An 18,118-nucleotide genomic window follows, 5' to 3' on the forward strand; every position below is an offset into this window, starting at 1 on the left:
ACGGTTTTTACTATATGACTCAAATAAAAGAAACTATGAAAACAAAAGTCTTCAAGCCTCAAAGTCTTTACATCAATTTTTTTAAATGTCATATCAATTTCTTCATTTGAAAAAAATACATTTTTAAAGGTCGTCTTTCATCGGTTAAACCAAATCTTTAGGGATTATAACTCATGTGTACACTCACAAACTCCTTAGCGCCTCAACCTATTTGCCTTCAATATTCCAAAAACACCGAGACACTTGATGCACTTACAAAACAACATTGATATAACTTCACAAGACACGACTAATAACTAACCAAGATACAATATTCACCTTACATCCAACATTGGCATGACAAAAAGAACACTAAGCATTCGACTTATCAGAGCAGAGCAACGTTGAATTGGTTATATTAACATCTTATATTAGGACGGAGGAAGTACTATCCAGTCTAGTAGTATGTGGACTTCAATTAGGGTTCCATGTCGGGGACGAAAACTACTAGTACTCTGTGTGGTGACCAGTGGGACGATTCTCCTTTTTCTACAGCTGGTAAATGATTTTCATCCCTCCACGTATAAGCATGTACTCCCTCTGTCCTAAATTACTTGTCACAGAAATTGATGTGCTCACGCTAATGATAAAAAATCTCCAGGAAGTACTCTTTATAGAGGGATCAAGTAATACAACACGGTAGCAATTCTTACAAACCAGTTTCCACAAATTTTAAACTCAGAAAACAAAAGGGTGCAATGTAACCGCATTATTTGTCTGATTCTGATGTGCCATTTGATCCATAATAACGAACACAGGTCACCCAAGATGGTAAAACACTAATCGCTGCAGGCGACAGGTACAGACAGGAGCCGCAGCCCCAATCAGTAGTCGTCGCCTCTGGATATGACTTCTTTACAGGTTGGCCGGAGCAAAATGGTGTGCTCAAACTGGGACACATAGCTTCCCCTCACATCGCACAATGGCGGGTACGGCTGCAAACAGGTCATGAAACCGTGAGTAACCATGTCCATGATAAGACATTCGGATGGAAATGATGGCATTCTATCTCACATATACCTGAACAATGCCAACATCACATAGATTTTTCAGTGCCATGAGATACTTGGTCTCGCCGATGCGGTCCAAGTACCGGCGGCAAAATGCAAGTGTTCCAAAGTTGTTGTTGATTGTCCCCAGTAGCTGCTTGGCTTTTGCTACCCTCAACGGTACATGCCCAACATCAAAGTTCTTCATGTAATGACTGCATTCCAAGTCCTCCCTCACAAATCCCTTTCCTGCAAACAAAATGGAGCTTATGAAATGTAAAACTGTCCAAAATTTGAAGAGAGTAGGGAAAACGGACATCGATTGTAAAGCCAAGAAGGCCATGCGAGTACTTGTACGGACAGAGGAAGTACGTACTTAGTGTATTACTAATGCGATGAAAATGACTTCTTAGTGGGCCTACGAGTTCAAGCTCTATAGTGACATACCTGTAGACCCAAAAGTTTCAATGGCATAAAATTCACCCTCCTCCATTTTAGTTTGCTCTCCGCCTTTTACAATTGGGACTGATTTACCAGCATGGATTTGGTATGGTCCAATGCTGTGTCCATTGAGGTTTCGCACACTTTTTACTGCCGCAAAACAAAGAAGCCATTAAATCATCATGCTGTCACTACAATTCTACTAGTGCAGAATGGGAAAGAAAAAAACTACACATACCTTGGAAAACTTTCCCATTAATTTCAACCTCATATGACTCCATGACTTCTTGGATTGCAGCACCGACATCACAAAGCCGTGCATCTATTCCAGCTTCCTGAAATGAAGGATAAATAAACATTATTAAGTACTCCCTCCATCCCAAAATAAGTGTCTCAGCCTTGGTACAACTTTGTACTAGAGTTAGTACAAAAGTTGACACTTATTTTGGGACGGAGGGAGTACATAGCAAACAATAGACATGACTTAGGGGATATGATTTCAAACATCCATACATCAGATCATTAACAGGTGAAAAACGAAACTCAGATCAGACCCAAACAAAGCACTATATAAAAAGCTGGAGAAATGACAGCACGCTGAAACAGACACTACAAAAGGTAATCAAAAGCACAAGCTTTAACGACAACCTATCACTGTGTTCTTCCAAAGAGTAGAGCTGCTATCAGAAATACTATGAGCAAAGCTGCTTATGGGAAGCATTCATTTGGTAGTATATGAGTCCATTTTGAGTTAAAATGTACCGAGTAAACGAAGTATGTAGAATTACCTTGATTCCAGTATTTGTGGCATCTCTCGTTGCTTGCAGCAACGGATCAAACATGGGATTAAATGCGACGGTAAATGCACAATCAACTATGTGCCCTGGGAAAAATCACATTATCATGTTAGTTTTCATGAATTATGAATATCATGAAGTCGGACTTGCAAGGACAAAACATTAACAAGTATACACCAAGATCATTGAAGAAAGAACCGAACAAAGTAATAAAACAGACATACCATCGATATGTGTCCCAAAATCCAGCTTCATCACATCATCATATTGTAGTACAGTTTTATCACCAGAATTTGGAGTCCAGTGAGCTGCGACCCTAAGCAAAAAATTCTTCCGTCAATGTGAGAAGGGGACGCAGTACTAGGAAGCACTCTAGAGCAATACCGTACCAATTCAACGAGCATCCTGTTGGAAAGGCAATGCCAGCTTGCAGTCCATTCTCCTTGATAAGTTTCCGAACCATGTTTTCCAAAGTCTCGCATAGTTCCATCATTAGCATTCCAGGCTTTATAATGCTCCTCATGTACTTTCGTACCTAGCAAGCCATATTTACATTGTAGAGATGCACCAACCAAAGATACAGATAAAATGAAGCTGGAAAAAATAATAGAGGCTAGTAGGCTAGAATATTCTAAACCTGTCGATGGACTTCTGCAGCTCGGCGAACAGAATTGTACATTGGTTTTTGTAGTCGTTCCTGTTCCCTCTTTTCTTCACTAGTTGTTCTCCATAAATTACTGAAGAGCAAATAACATGAGTAATGTACAAAACAAAAGATAATTATTATTTTGCAGAATCCTTCATTAGCGACAAATGAAACAAAATACTATTTCTGTATCGTTTTAAGAAGTTATAAGATTATCCATGCAATTTTAACCTTTGCCTGTTTTATGAAGGTAAAAAACACCGTATTCCTATGATTCAATACTTACTCATCCTTGTATTCCTGGATTTCTCCCTCAGGAAAATCTCCTGAAGGGAAAAGCTCATCCACAGGGATTGATGGAGGATCTGTCTGCTGAAGGGGGTCCTTCTTCTTTCTACAAGAGAACACGTGAAATGCTCGTAAAATAGAGCAACCAAACAAGAACATTAATTGTTCGACTGAATAATAGAACTCACTTGGCCTTGCTTTTCTTCTTTTTCTTCTTCGCAGCCGCTGAAGCTATACATTCGACACACAACAATAAAATTAATCACATGATTCATGTCCCAGTTTCCAAATGCTAACAAGAATAGCAAGAGATCCACTGGTCCAGCTCTATGAGAAACACAGAAATGAGATCTTGCAAATTAGAGTTGTCACCTCCTGCTCCACCTTCAGATGGACCATCCACTTGTGCGTCATCATCATCTGCTGGTGGTGGTGGGGACTGAGCTTCGGGAGCCCCGCCATTGCTATCTGACGCCTTTTTCAGAATCTCCTGCAGCAAAAACGGGAAGGTTATTTACCATCAAAGAAATAATATACAGCATTGCAAGGATCATCCAAGAGAAGGATGACATGTGAGGTTCAGCAATCCATGTAACCACAGTAGTTGGCATCAGTTGTAGGACTGTTGTAATCACATATCACTTTATAACTGAGGCATGCTAAGGCTAGTCATGGCATGTGGTCAGAGGTCCATAACAGCAATGAAGAGAACTCAGTTAAAACTACACTGTGGGACCAAGTTTACCAATGAGGCAATAAAAAAGCAACTATGGCAAGAAACAACACGCAGTTATCAACTTGTGGTGAATACCAGTTCTGCAAAGCAGAATAATATTGGTCAATAGCTTGTTTGTTTTTTGTTCTTCCCCAACATTTTTTCCATGACCAACATAAGTGAAAAATATGCCCAACATAAGTGAAAAATATGCCCAACACGGTTCAACTCAGAGTAAAAAAAAAACTTCTACAGCACAGCACTTACATCTGTTTCCTTGGTTTGCCCAACATGCAATGCCTCCATCTCCTTGGTTGCTGCATCCGTGCTACCCCCAGCCATATTTTATATATATTCCTAATAAATCTCAAAACCTGAATGAGCAGAACGAACATCATAAGCACCAATCCATCCATCCGAGGATAAATTACGTAAGACAGCAAACTTATCACCCTTTCTTATTAGATTAGAAGGGTGGAAATCCTATTACACAATCCGATTTGAGTCCTTTGCGAGATCACCGGCAGCACGAACATAAACTACAGTACTGTACCTTTTATGGGGGGGGTCCGCGGGGAGGAGAACCTTCCGCGCGCGCGGCGGCCGTCGGCAGCGGGGTCACAGGGGAGAGAAGAGCGCGCAGGAAGCTCGCGACGGACGTCTCCCTCCGCCCCCCTAGCGCCCGGCTGATATCTGCCGGGAGGGTTCGCGTGCGAGGAAGAAAGGGGGTGACGGCTAGGGTTAGGCTTGGACCACGAACGAGAGCAAAGAAGGTTTTGTACGACTGCGACCCGACCCCAAACGGAACGGGGAGGACGGACAAGCACCTGCCAAAAATATTCCTGTTCTCACCCAACTGGGCTTCCTCAAATTCGAACCCAGTAAGTATCGTATGGTCGGCCCTTAAGCCCAGCCCACTAAGGACTGCAAGACCTTAAGACCCCAGCAGCGAAATATCGTCAAGCCTCTTCCCAAACCCTCCCCGACCGCCGCCCCCCGTTCGCCTCCGCCGCCGCCTAGCCACCACGCGCCAGGAGAGCCCCGCGCCGCCGGCCATGGCGGAGGAGGAGGGGACGCAGCAGCTGCCGTTCGTGCGGGAGACGGTCCTCAAGAAGAGGAAGGACAACGAGGAGTGGGCCACCAAGAACCGGGAGCGCAAGGCGGCCAAGAGGCAGCGCCGCCGCCACGACGCCAAGGGCGCCATCAAGCGCCCCGAGGACTTCGTCAAGGAGTTCCGCAACAAGGAGCTCGACTTCCTGCGGATGCGCACGCGCCTCAAGGTCCGGAAGCTGCGCCCCGCCGAGGCCATCGACGCCAAGCTGCTCTTCGCCATCCGCATCCCAGGGTCAGTGCCTACCTACCTGAAGCATCCACCTCTCTGGCTTGCTGATGGTACCTCGCGACTATTAACATCGGATTTTTTGCGTGTGATTGCAGCACTGCGGACTTGCACCCGCAAATCAGGAAGATCTTGGCCAGGCTGCGGCTGACCCAGGTCCTCACCGGCGTGTTCCTCAAGGCCACCGAGGCAAACCTCAAGAGGCTTGCTGCTGTTGGACCTTTCGTCACCTATGGGTAATAACTGAATGGAAATATTTTTCTCCATTGTGTGGCTTGTTTTGCCAGTTCTGTACTAGTAGTTTACAGTGATTGAATGTTGTTAATTGGTGTCACGGTAGGTTCCCCAATTTGAAGAATGTGAAGGAGCTTATTTACAAGAAGGGTCGCGGATATTTCGACAAGGAGCCTTTCCCCCTGACCAGCAATGATCTAATCGAAAAGGTATAATTTCTATGACATAGTCTGAAGATTGAGGTTCAGGCATTCGATTCAAGTAAAGCTTTGACATGCCTACCGGCAACCTAATAATAAGCATAGGAAGTACTCAGCAAGGCATACCAGTGATCTGTGCCTGTTAATTTTATCTAGCCAGTTCCACAATTGCTAACAAATTTGAATACCTTCAGGGTTCAATTCTGGACCAATAACAATGTATTCCAGACTCGGATGCGCCAAATTTGACACACTAAAACACTTCAGTTAGGTTAATTGTATCTTCATCACTGCTACGCGCATTTCTGCTGCAAAACTATTCTCTGGATTATCTCTCATGATGATTTTGTAATGTACACTTTGTGATCATTGTATGTGGTTCTCGAAAAACAGGCTCTTGGAGAACACGGCGTCATATGTTTGGAAGACGTCGTGCACGAAATCTCCACGGTCGGGCCGCACTTCAGAGAAACGGCGAGCTTTCTCATGCCCTTCAAGCTCAAGTGTCCGGAGAGGAGGCTGCAGATGAAGAAGAAACCCTTCAAGGATGGCGGCGACTCGGGCAACCGCGGGGACAAGATCAACGAGCTACTAGAGAAGCTGAACTGAGGCAGTCTACAACTTGCGCCCTCAAACAAGCAATGGACCCGTTATTACCTTGTCGGTTTTTTAATAGCATAGCTGAATGTACCTTTGTTTTGGAAACCCTGCCCGAGTGTTTGGGATCAAATCACGAAATAGCAGAAACTGTTCTTCACCCCGTGTCGTGTGCGTGCTCTGATCTTCGTGATCGATCTGACGTGCTTTGCTGAAACTAGCTGTTTACATTGTTTACTTGCACGGACAGACTAGCCTGAGTAGTTCATACTACGTGAAGTTGGATTATATTGCAACAAAACCTGAGCGATTTTGCCAGATTTGAGAATACTATTCTGTCTGACGGGAATTATTCATTGCGCAGTACTGACTGCATCGGTGTCATAGAAAGAAGAATGTTGCAAACAGCGAGCCTGCATCCGTGTCCACTGTTACGATGTCCGTGGCGGCCGGCGAGACGCCGCAGTCACGCGGCGTATATGCCGCTCGTTGGCTGCTACTCGGCCCAGCCACTGCCTGGTTGCTTGGCGTCCTCGTTGCCTTACCCTTCCGAACAAGCTCCTCCATCGCCTCTGCCTGCTCGTGTCCACTCTCCCACAGCCCATCACCCTCCAGGCCTCCACCTACCGCAGCAGCAAGTGCTCTCGTCGCGCGGCGGCGGCGACGAGGATGTCATCGGCGCCGACGCCGGTGTTCGAGAGGCTGGCCGGGATCCGACCCCTCGCCGAGTCCGGCCGCTTCAAGGCAAGCTCCCCGACCACGCGCCCCCACCCTCCTCACACGGAATCGCCTCTCGTTTTGCTCATCCCCTGAATTGGTATTGCGCTGCTAATTCAGATAACGAAATTACGCATAGGGTTCATGCTGTCTGCGGAACTTCAGCTAGAAATTGGGGAATAGCTGGTTCCTCTGCCAATGACATCTGGTCGTTTCTATCGCTAGGAGTGCCAATACCATTTGCCTCTGCTGCTATGATTTGTTCACAGCCGAGTTTGTCTGGCAGGCATGGTTCCTGGACCAGTTCGGCGTTCTTCATGACGGGAAGAAACCCTACCCCGGCGCCATTTTGGCATGTATGTTGGTCCACACATCGTAATTTATCTTCAGTTTACTGCTGCATCTTTGTGCTGCAATGTGATATGATAGCCAAGTGAGGCATGGATGTTTCAGTGGAGAAGCTCGCTGGGAATGGCGCCAAGATGGTGATAATCAGCAATTCCTCGAGGCGGTCGTCTGTAACCATGGAGAAGCTGCAGAGCCTTGGGTTTGACACGTCTTGTTTCCTCGGGGCGATCACGAGCGGGGAACTCACCCATCAGTACCTTGACAAGTAAGCCTTTTATGCTGATATTTCTTCTGTGGTTTTTTTTTTTGAATGTTCACCGGTAAGGGTTTTATGGGGTTACACACGATCTAGACACTATCTAGACTGAAAGGGCCAGAAACTTAAGATAAACTTCTGTGGTTATTTGGTGTAGCTCAGAAACTTAAGATAAACTTCTGATTTGGTTTCGTAAACGCAGGAGGGATGACCCATGGTTTGCAGCTCTGGGAAGGAAATGTATCCATCTGACATGGGGCAATCGAGGTGCAATTTCTCTGGAGGTTTGTTCTTCTGTTGTTTTTCTCTGGCAGTTGTTTCTTCTAAGGAATATTAGCATTGAATTTGGCGTGGCATACTCATATATTCCTGCCAAATGGCTGAGGTCATCTAACATGTATGAAGAAGTATTAATAATGACAAGAATGTGATATCAAAAAGCATTCTTACTTATGAGGCACTTTTACAAGATTCCATGTCAAATGATTTCTTGTTTTCTCCTATTAGGGACTTGGTTTGCAAGTTGTGAACAATGTTGACGATGCAGAGTTTATACTAGCCCATGGTACTGAAGCCCTTGGTTTACCTTCTGGTGATCCACTTTCGAAAAGTCTTGAGGAGCTTGAGCAGATTCTAGTGCTTGGTATACAAAAGCGACTTCCAATGGTGGTAGCTAATCCAGATTATGTCACTGTTGAAGCTCGAAACCTGCGTGTCATGCCTGGTGGGTTAATGATTTTCATATCTGATGCCATGTTGATTGTTTAACCATTACCAGGTAGCAGAGTTGTTTTAACTCATGAATGTATCTGCTTGCCTATCCTACACTATAAATTTGGACATTCTTTATTTCTGATTCATGAGATATTTTTCTTCTTTTCTTCTTCAAAAAGAGATATGTTAGAAGTATGGCCATCTTTTACAGTGCCAACTGATGGTGGTAATATAATGTTTCTCTTTTAGGCACTCTGGCAGCAAAATACGAGAGTCTTGGTGGTGAAGTAAAATGGATGGGGAAGCCTGATAAGGTAATGCATGACATGTCTACTCTTTGTAGACTAAACGACTGATTCAACAACTTAAACATAATACATAATTGAAATGGCATTCACGCTATGATGGCCCACAGGATTGTGAACTTGTGATTGCAACTGCACTTTATTACTCCTACTTGATTTGACAGACTTCTCTAGGATCACCCTTTCTGTATTTAAGTTTTTGCGTGGGAAACTGTCCCTCGGCTCTCGCCAGGTACTGACTTTGTTGCTGCTTTCTCAGGTTATCTATACATCAGCAATGTCCCTAGCAGGTGTTGAAGCACACGAATGTATCACCGTAGGTGATTCGCTGCACCACGACATCAAAGGCGCAAATGGAGCCGGAATGGCATCTGCATTCATCACTGGAGGGATCCATGCGGATGAACTTGGACTCGGTGAATTTGGAGAAACTGCTGGAGATGATGCCGTCAGTGCGTTGTGTTGCAAGCATAGCTCATACCCATCTTACATTTTGCCTTCATTTTCATGGTAGAAAACACGGTTTAGATTCAGGCACACCGTTTAAACGGGATTGCGGCCTTGGATAACGATGCTCTTTTCAGTTGTCAAAGTGAGCATCAAGATCGTGGAGGTGGTTTCAGTGCCGCACTAAATTATTAGCGTTATGCATTTTCCGGAAATAAAATATCTGTTGATTTGATTGATAGGAACTGCATGCAATCGTGTGTGGAGGAAACATCCTCTGTGAAATATTTATATGCATTGTTAAATTATGCTCCAGAACCCAGGCGGTGTACAACATACTATGCTGGGAAGCTGGCTTGATGCTTTGATCTGGAGGTTAAAGTCTTCTGATTCTGGCAGAGGCAATGCCACTTGTTAGTTGGCTACGTCGTAATGATCCAATCGTTTGAGTCTTCAGGTGGGCGCTAGGATCGTGGGCATCCTTGCACAAACCGGAGTTGCAACTTGCTAGGACTCTGTAGTCTCGAGGAGCAAACGACTGGAGACGGTGGGGATGGCATTCTTTAGCACTGAAACATGACAAAGACAAACGGCGATGGCATCATTCACATGTTCTGCAGATAAATAGTTCAGTTGCTCTTCAAGAGAATGATCTTCAAATTATGGAGTAATGGATTTTTTTTAGGGAACCATGCTCAACTTTATTCAACCTGTTCAAAGGAACCTACAAATAAATGTTTTTTTACCATTAGCAACTCGAAGAAAATAGTCAGTGATTATCCCCTTGTAATAACCGTCTCTCATTAGCACTCAGGGACGGAGCTCCCATGTATTCACTGGTGTCAATTGACACCAGTGCCTTCTGGCTTTTCAGCTAATAGTATTAACAAAAACTGCATATGACCCCAGTTCAAAAATTCCATTGACCCCAGCCCAGCAGCAGACCAGCTAATCCCTAAAGCCTTAGCCCATAAAATCCATTAAGTTCTAAAAGAAATCAACAGCCTGCGGCAGCAAACAACGATACAAGGCCAGGCCCAATGCGTACGCACTATGTATCAATTAATCGATGTACGCTACCCGGCTGTTGTACGTGTACGCAAACAGACAGACGCCCTCGTCTCTTCGCCTCCTCATCTCGAATCCTAATTCCGCAGCCGCCGCAGCGAATCGGCGACGAACAACGGCGAACTCGACACCGTTTCATCGGGTGAATGTTGACATCGGCTGACCGTCCGCCAGTGCATAATCTTTAATTTGCAAGTGTTGGCTCTTCCAATCCCAGGTAATTTGCACCTTCTCTCTCGCCTCTCGATCTCTAGACTGTCTACAGACTACGATTCTACAGGTGCATTGATTTCATCATGGCTATTGGCTAAGTAATTTTTTTAGTTTATTTTCTTTGATTTCCCAGGACCAGGAAGATATGGATAAATTTTTGTTGAAAGGGAAACGACCAGCACTAGATAGTAATGTGGCAGGGCCTTCAAGGCCAGTTAGACCAGCACTTGATTTGCTATGTGGAGAAAGACATATTTTCTACAATAACAAATGACGATGTGATTGATCTATTTAAGAAGATGAAAGATCGAGAAGGAAAGTTATGAAATGTGAGTCTCTTATCACTTTATTTTTTTTCTTAACGATACTTATTTTTTGCACTATTTCTTTCTTACTATTGTTGTGAATATAATATGTTCTTTTGTTCATCCTTTACAGAAAGTTACAAATGAAACGTTCCAAAGTCATCCTTTTGCCTATTATTTCCGGAATATGTAAAGAAGTGTTATTTTATGACTTTGCTCAGCCAATACTCGCTACTCGGTATGATTTTTTTAGATGTAATAATAATATCAACTGCATATTGTTGCTTTTTATATCGCTCTCGGCCATTATCTATGTTGTTGCACCACTATAATTTCTGCTAGCGGCTTAGCCTGGGAAGCGGTTGACACCAGTGCCCACTTTTTCTAGTTTCGTCCCTGTTAGCACTCTGAATCTAATGTAGCTCCTCCTCAACATATAGCTCATGGAGTTCAATTAGAATTTCCACTTTACAATTATAAGCCTCCACATCTAAAGGAGTAAGCTCTTCTAAACTTTCTAGGACCAGCAGCTCCTACTCAAGTTCTTTTCTTCTTTTTTTATTAACAAGGGGAAGGAACACTGTTTTTAACACCAAGCCAAATCAAACCAAAGCCTCTGGTCTTGTTATCCCCTGAAAGCTGCACCCCATAGTTCAAAACCAAAGGATTGTGAGCAGACAACTCCCTTACTAACTTAACAACATGCACTAAAGGGAAAAGATGTATCTAGGCTGGAGGCATAAGGATTCTATCTAATTTCTCCAGGGTGGGGTTCTGTTGCTTTTTAGACCAAGTATACATGCCCCTAAACATTGTTGCTTACATGTTGGCTATTCTGATTGAGCGTGCTAAGCAGGACGGCCAGATAGAAGGAGTAGTGTCACATCTTGTGGATGGTGGCCTCTCTATTCTGCAATACGCCGATGACACAATTCTTTTTATGGAACATGACCTAGACAAGGCTCGAAACCTAAAACTCTTGCTCTCAGCGTTTGAGAAAATGTCGGGTCTCAAAATTAACTTCCATAAAAGTGAACTTTTCTGCTTTGGAGAAGCCGTTGAGGCGGTTGCCGATTATGCTGACCTCTTTGGTTACGCACATGGCCAATTTCCGATTAAATATTTGGGAATACCGATCCACTATCGGCGTCTCACCATTGCGGAGTGGAAGCATGTAGAGGAGCGTCTAGAGAAACGATTGAGCAGTTGGAAAGGCAAGCTGCTCTCAGTTGGAGGACGGCTGGTTTTGATTAACTCCGTTCTCACAAATATGGTTCTCTATATGCTTTCTTTCTTCCAACTCCCAAAAGGGGGTCCTGCAAAGATTGGATTATTTTAGATCCAGGTTTTTTTGGCAAGGAGATGGAGAAAAGAAAAAATATCGGTTGACCAAATGGAGCATGGTTTGTAGGCCAAAAGACCAAGGCGGCCTTGGAATTCATGACCTACAGGTCAAGAATGAGGCCTTGCTCAGTAAATGGTTGTTCAAACTTTTTACTGAGGATGGTGTTTGGCAAACCATGTTGCGCAACAAGTATCTAGGCCAAAAGGCAGTGTCCCAGGCATATTGGAAACCTGGTGACTCGCACTTCTGGGTTGGCCTAATGGTGGCAAAGAAACATCTCTTTCGCTTTGGGTCTTTCGCGATAAAAGACGGGTCGGAGATTCGATTCTGGGAAGACATCTGGCTAGGCAATGCCAGTCTCAGAGAGCAATATCCAGCCTTATATAACATTGCTCGCGATAAGAACAACACTATTGCGCACGTGCTCAGTTCATCCCCGCCGAACATTTCGTTTAGGCGGGATTTGATTGGCCCCAGACTTATGTCATGGCATAATCTTTTGTCCCGGTTGGATTCGATTAACCTGACACAAGGTCGAGATGTGTTTCGCTGGAACCTTACTACATCAGGGTCTTTTACAGTAGACTCTATGTACCGTGCGCTCATACATTCTGAGGTACCAGTGAGTAATAACAAGAAAATTTGGAAGTCCAAGATTCCACTAAAAGTGAAAATTTTCATGTGGTATCTTCGTAAGGGAGTTGTGTTGACCAAAGACAACCTCGCACGACGCAACTGGCCAGGGAGTACGAAGTGTTGTTTTTGTACTCATGACGAGACAATCAAACACCTCTTTTTCCAATGCAAGTTTGCACGTTCTACGTGGTCAATCATCCAAATAACGTCAAATTTATATCCGCCCACAAGTGTTGCCAATATATTTGGTCACTGGTTGGACGGTATTCCAAATAGGTTTAAAGCGCTTATAAGGGTGGGAGTGTACGCCTTAATTTGGTCGCTCTGGCTATGTAGAAACAATTTGGTTTTTAATGGAAAAAATGCTTCTCCTCTGCAGGTTATTTTCCGTTGTATGCACTCGCTTCATACGTGGTCTATGCTACAACGATCGGAGCACCAATCGCTGTTCAAGGCGGTGTGTACGCGGTTGGAGCAGGTGACTTCGGAGGTTTTTTCCCAACATGGGTGGCAGCATAACCTCCGGATCGATCCACCACCACCTTCGACATAGGCATAGTGTCAGTCTATAGGACTTTACTGTTGCCGATATGTCGGTTTATATTTCATATTTTTTGTCAGACTTTTGGATTTGCCTGTGTGCATCTCAGTTATGCAGAGGCCGGATGTTACTCATAATGTTTTGTATCCCCTTGATGCTACATTCTGAGATAATAAAATCGCCCTTTATCGAAAAATGAATCTCTCTCTAAGTTATAAGAATGAATAATAGAATTAAAAATATCAGAGTCACGAGACATAGCAACTTGCTTATTTTTCTCACTGCATATCTCTAAAGATAGATGTGTCTAGATGTGCCCTAGTTATTACATATCTAAGTGACTCAATCAAGAAATGAAAAAAAAATCGCACGAATCTCCGCATAAGATCAAGAACATATAATTTAGATGTGCAATACTTATGGCACATCTAGATGTGCTTTAGCAGAACTAAAATATATAAAAGTCAACCCCTCCCCCTGTAAGGTAAGGAGTCACCATCTTACTACATAAGGAATAAGGAAGTCAATTCAGTAAGAAAATCCATCTTGAATTCCTCATGAGCAGGATCATAAACCATCACACGGGAAAGAGCACATAGTCCAACTCCACCGCACGATCACAAACGGACGTCCACTTTGTCCGGATTCTATCCATTTGGGTAGGGCAATGAGGTCGTGTCCGGGCCTGTCCTGGGATGCGGTGGCCGTGCGCCTAGCGCGCGACCGCATCTTTTGGCCCAATCCTGTCCGCCACGGCCAAAAATGCCCATATATGCATATCAAAATAATTTTGCACGTTGAAATATTAATTGTCTGAAAATAAAAATAGTTTTACAACCCAATCGAAATTGTCTTTAATAAAATAATATTACAACCAAATCAAAATTGTCTTAAATGAACATGATGAACCAATATATCCATTGGTTGCCAATGTGACTCCACACGTGCTCAACCAAGTTTTGAAGATCCAAATGAGTGTGCCAATCACGCAGTTCACGATGAAATTGGACAAACTGTTCAAACGTGGCCGGTTCTTGGTGCAGGGGCTCACCATTTTCACCTTGATAATCAAATCCTTGGTCGAAGATCTTGTCATCACACTCGTCCTCGACGATCATGTTGTGCATGATCACACAAGCAGTCATCACCCCCCAAAGCTTCCCTTCATCCCATGTCAATGCAGGGTTTCGAATGATACCCCGTCGGGGTTGAAGCACACCAAAAGCACGTTCTACATCCTTTCTAGCACTCTCTTGCATCTGAGCAAATCTCTTTCTCTTCGCACCTTGGAGGTTCAAGATTGTCTTCACAAAAGTTGACCATTGAGAATATATACCATCAGCTAGATAGTATCCCTTGTTGTACTGGTGGCCGTTGATCTCAAAGTTGACAGGTGAGGAGTGGCCTTCTGCAAGCCTTGCGAAGACTGAAGAACGCTGCAGCACGTTGATATCATTGTGAGAACCTGCCATGCAGAAGAAAGAATGCCATATCCAAAGATCCTGCGAAGCCACCGCTTCTAATATGACAGTGCACGCTTTGACATGCCCCTTGTGCTGGCCCTGCCAAGCAAATGGACAGTTCTTCCACTCCCAGTGCATACAAATCGATGCTGCCAAGCATGCCTGAAAAGCCTCTAGCTGCGTTGGTCGCCAACAATCTCTCTGTATCAGCGGCAGTTGGCTGCCTCAAGTACTCAGGGCCAAACACTGCCACCACGGCCTTGCAAAACTTGTACAGTGACAGCAGACATGTGGGATCACTCATACGCATATACTCATCCACCAGATCGCCTGGAATTCCATATGCAAGCATGAGGATGGCCACGGTGCATTTCTGGTAAGAGGAGAATCCAAGCTTGTCAAGGGCATCCGTCTTGCACTCGAAGTATGGGTCATGAGCAACCACTCCCTCTCGGATACGATTGAACACATGCCTTGCCATACGAAAATGACGACGGAATTTATCCGGCTTGAAGAGTGGGGTGTTCGCAAAGTAATCGGCATAGAGCAGGGCGTGGCCTCTCTCCCTGTTGCGGTTCAGGTTGGGAGCATGCCCAGGGAGTGACCCCATGTACCGAGGAAGATGACGTTCAATGTGGTCGTGAACGATCAGTGCAGCCACCACAAGATCTTCATCATCAGACGACGAATCGTCCGATGAATAATGAAGTGGTGGAAGAAAAATTCATCTCCACTGTCCATACCTTTGTGGGCAAAGTGTCGAACACCTTGCAGTCATGGTGGCAAAGAGGCCGCGATGATCACCTCGACACAGCAGGGGTGGTTGGCGGCCGGCTACTGGCCGCTCTGGAGCACTCGTCGGAAGCTGCCGTTCAATGTGGTCGTGAACGACCAGTGCAACCACCACAAGATCTTCATCATCCGACGATGAATCGTCCGATGAATAAATGAAGTGGTGGAAGAAAAATTCATCTCCACTGTCCATACCTTCGTGGGCAAAGTGTCGTACACCTTGCAGTCGTGGTGGCAAAGAGGCCGTGATGATCACCTCGATGCAGCAGGGGTGGTTGGCGGCCGGCTACTGGCCGCTTTGAAGCACTCGTCGGAAGCTGCCGTTCAATGTGGTCGTGAACGACCAGTGCAGCCACCACAAGATCTTTATCATCCGACGACAAATCGTCCGATGAATAAATGAAGTGGTAGAAGAAAAATTCATCTCCACTGTCCATACCTTTGTGGGCAAAGTGTCGAACACCTTGCAGTCATGGTGGCAAAGAGGCCGCGATGATCACCTCGACACAGCAGGGGTGGTTGGCGGCCGGCTACTGGCCGCTCTGGAGCACTCGTCGGAAGCTGCCGTTCAATGTGGTCGTGAACGACCAGTGCAACCACCACAAGATCTTCATCATCCGACGATGAATCGTCCGATGAATAAATGAAGTGGTGGAAGAAAAATTCATCTCCACTGTCCATACCTTTGTGGGCAAAGTGTCGAACACCTTGCAGTCGTGGTGGCAAAGAGGCCGTGATGATCACCTCGATGCAGCAGGGGTGGTTGGCGGCCGGCTACTAGCCGCTCTGGAGCACTCGTGGAAGCTGCCCTGGCCGCCGTGGTACGTCGCCGGCAGTCGTATCCCCTCTGCCACCGGCCACGACGGCGACGGCCAAATCTTCTCCAATCGACGGCCAAAACTACGGCGAAAGCGCGGGCGTGATGACGGCCATGTCGAGACGTGGTTTGGTATGGACGGTCGGGAGGGTGCGCAGAGAGGAGGCGGACGGAGAATAGTGGCGGCGCCGACGGCGGGGTGGGGCGGGGAGAGGGGGTGGAGGCGTTGGAAACGAAGGTACTGCTAGTGTCCCCGACAGGCGGGCCACGGGGGGGCAATGGCGTGTGTCGAGCCCGTCCGCCCGATGTCCGTTTCACCCCAAACTCGGCGCAAATTTGAGCCGGGGATGGGTCGAAAATGGATGGGATCCAAACATTTGTCTGTTTGAGGTCGCGCGTAGGGCGGCGATATTCGTCCGTTCTATTTTAAACGGACGCACTCAAACAGGATAAGGTCGCGCGCTGGAATTGAAGTTGTGTAAAACATTCATATGAATAAAGCTGTTACCAACATCCATAGACGCAAGATCAAAGATCATGCGCCAAACACGCCACCCGGCAAGTCCCCATCCACGCCTATCTATCTACTTTGAAATAGATATTCTCTCTTTTGGAAAGAAAAAAATCTAGTCTGAAATAACGTCTGTTGACTTGTAAAGGCTGGCCTCGTCGGACGAGACTTGCCTGCTCCCCTCCCGTGTGCCCATTCGTACTCCCGCATACGTGGCTTGATTTGATTGGAACAAAATAAGGTCTGGTCCCATCCCTTAAAATCAGGGAAGGAGATGATTAGATTAGAAAAAAAAAAGAAAAAAAACAGCCATTGAATGAGGTGACAGCACGGAAAGGGAGCAGACAAGCCGAATCCGGCCCCGTCGCCCGTCGTCTTCATATTTTCCATATGATGTGCGTGTGCGAATCTGGCACTGGTGTGCTTGTCGTCGTCAACGCTTCCAAGACAAGGGTGGAAGCAAGGCGATGGAATTCTAGGGAGTAGCGGTTGGCAGCGCATGCATGGCGCCATGATGTAACCTCGCTCACCTCACCTCGCCCTTGGAGAAAGCAAATTCTATATAAAACTCTTTTCTCATCCAGTCAATAACTGAACTACTCAAAATGAAAAGAAAATACTAGTACAAGAAAGAAAGAAAAAAAAGAAAGAAAGAGTGATCTGGCCGTCAACAAATACTGATCGACTAACTGCCCTCATCCCCTTTCTGGTACACGGTTTATAAAAGCGGTCAAGAATAAACGAAAGGGTTTCAATAGAGTGAGGTCAGGTCAGGTGTTATAGTAGGCAACAATCAAGAAGCAGGCAGGCTTCTTTTAGTCCGTTTGGTTTGCCCACAATTATATGTGTGTTGACTGACTCCATTGACCTGCTAGGCTAGGCTAGGCTAGCTGCTTGATTGCCAACAGCGTTTGGGAGTTGGGACCGTCGGTGGACGCGAGAGGGTGGTGCTGCATTGACAACCCGTGGAAGTCAGTCAAGCCTGCAGTGCTGGGTGGTGACTACCACGATATTTCTTTGGAGAGAGAGAGAGAGTAGGGAACCCATAATCATCCTGCAAGCCCCATCTGCTCCAGCATTTGTACGTGTCGTCATTGATGGCTCGTGCTCATGCAGTCAAGTCAGTACGTCAGTCTTGTATTCTTCCCGGATCCATCTTCTGCCACTAGTAGCACTTATACTACTTGTTAATCAGAACGCTTTCAGGAAAGCAGTTACCCGAGTGATGCGCACGATATAGCATCATTATTGTTAACCTTAGATACGGCCATGTCTGCTGCCGCCTAAGTTTATAATAAGAATTATTTTACAGTGCATCCGGACGATATGAACCGTCCGTCGGAGCGAATTCGACG

The 18,118-nt window shown here is 45.4% G+C and overlaps 4 protein-coding genes across 5 annotated transcripts; 2 read left to right on the forward strand and 2 right to left on the reverse strand.

The window, feature by feature from the left end:
• Positions 1–623: 623 nt before the first annotated feature.
• On the reverse strand, positions 624–4,716 carry LOC125522128 (methionine aminopeptidase 2B). The gene is made up of 13 exons (XM_048687203.2): positions 4,469–4,716; positions 4,183–4,289; positions 3,573–3,690; positions 3,389–3,431; positions 3,199–3,306; positions 2,904–3,003; positions 2,656–2,801; positions 2,491–2,582; positions 2,258–2,352; positions 1,708–1,804; positions 1,476–1,619; positions 1,060–1,277; positions 624–974 (listed from the first exon to the last, which is right to left on the reverse strand). Exons 2-13 carry the CDS (start codon positions 4,255–4,257, stop codon positions 864–866), a joined length of 1,347 nt encoding a protein of 448 aa, XP_048543160.1. The 5' UTR covers positions 4,258–4,289; positions 4,469–4,716; the 3' UTR covers positions 624–863.
• A 152-nt stretch (positions 4,717–4,868) lies between these two features.
• Positions 4,869–6,445, forward strand: LOC125522130 (large ribosomal subunit protein uL30y). Its single transcript, XM_048687205.2, has 4 exons — positions 4,869–5,260; positions 5,353–5,490; positions 5,595–5,697; positions 6,082–6,445. The coding sequence occupies exons 1-4, from the start codon at positions 4,971–4,973 to the stop codon at positions 6,295–6,297; spliced, it is 747 nt and encodes a 248-aa protein (XP_048543162.1). The 5' UTR covers positions 4,869–4,970; the 3' UTR covers positions 6,298–6,445.
• Positions 6,446–6,675: 230 nt separating this feature from the next.
• Positions 6,676–9,311, forward strand: LOC125522129 (Haloacid dehalogenase-like hydrolase (HAD) superfamily protein). Of its 2 annotated transcripts, none has more exons than XM_048687204.2 (7): positions 6,676–7,029; positions 7,289–7,358; positions 7,456–7,615; positions 7,809–7,890; positions 8,114–8,330; positions 8,570–8,634; positions 8,885–9,311. In XM_048687204.2, the coding sequence occupies exons 1-7, from the start codon at positions 6,955–6,957 to the stop codon at positions 9,137–9,139; spliced, it is 924 nt and encodes a 307-aa protein (XP_048543161.1). In that variant the 5' UTR covers positions 6,676–6,954; the 3' UTR covers positions 9,140–9,311. The 2 variants fall into 2 exon arrangements, with proteins under 2 accessions (XP_048543161.1, XP_087393444.1); XM_087537318.1 differs by having other exon boundaries at positions 6,694–7,029; positions 7,142–7,358.
• A 4,759-nt stretch (positions 9,312–14,070) lies between these two features.
• LOC147959336 (uncharacterized) lies at positions 14,071–15,253 on the reverse strand. The gene is made up of 2 exons (XM_087532607.1): positions 14,806–15,253; positions 14,071–14,645 (listed from the first exon to the last, which is right to left on the reverse strand). Exons 1-2 carry the CDS (start codon positions 15,251–15,253, stop codon positions 14,071–14,073), a joined length of 1,023 nt encoding a protein of 340 aa, XP_087388733.1.
• Between the last annotated feature and the right edge of the window lie 2,865 nt (positions 15,254–18,118).

Source organism: Triticum urartu, chromosome 7A (genome assembly GCF_056163025.1).
Source record: "Triticum urartu cultivar PI428250 chromosome 7A, HENAU_Tu73, whole genome shotgun sequence".
Lineage (NCBI taxonomy): Eukaryota > Viridiplantae > Streptophyta > Magnoliopsida > Poales > Poaceae > Triticum > Triticum urartu.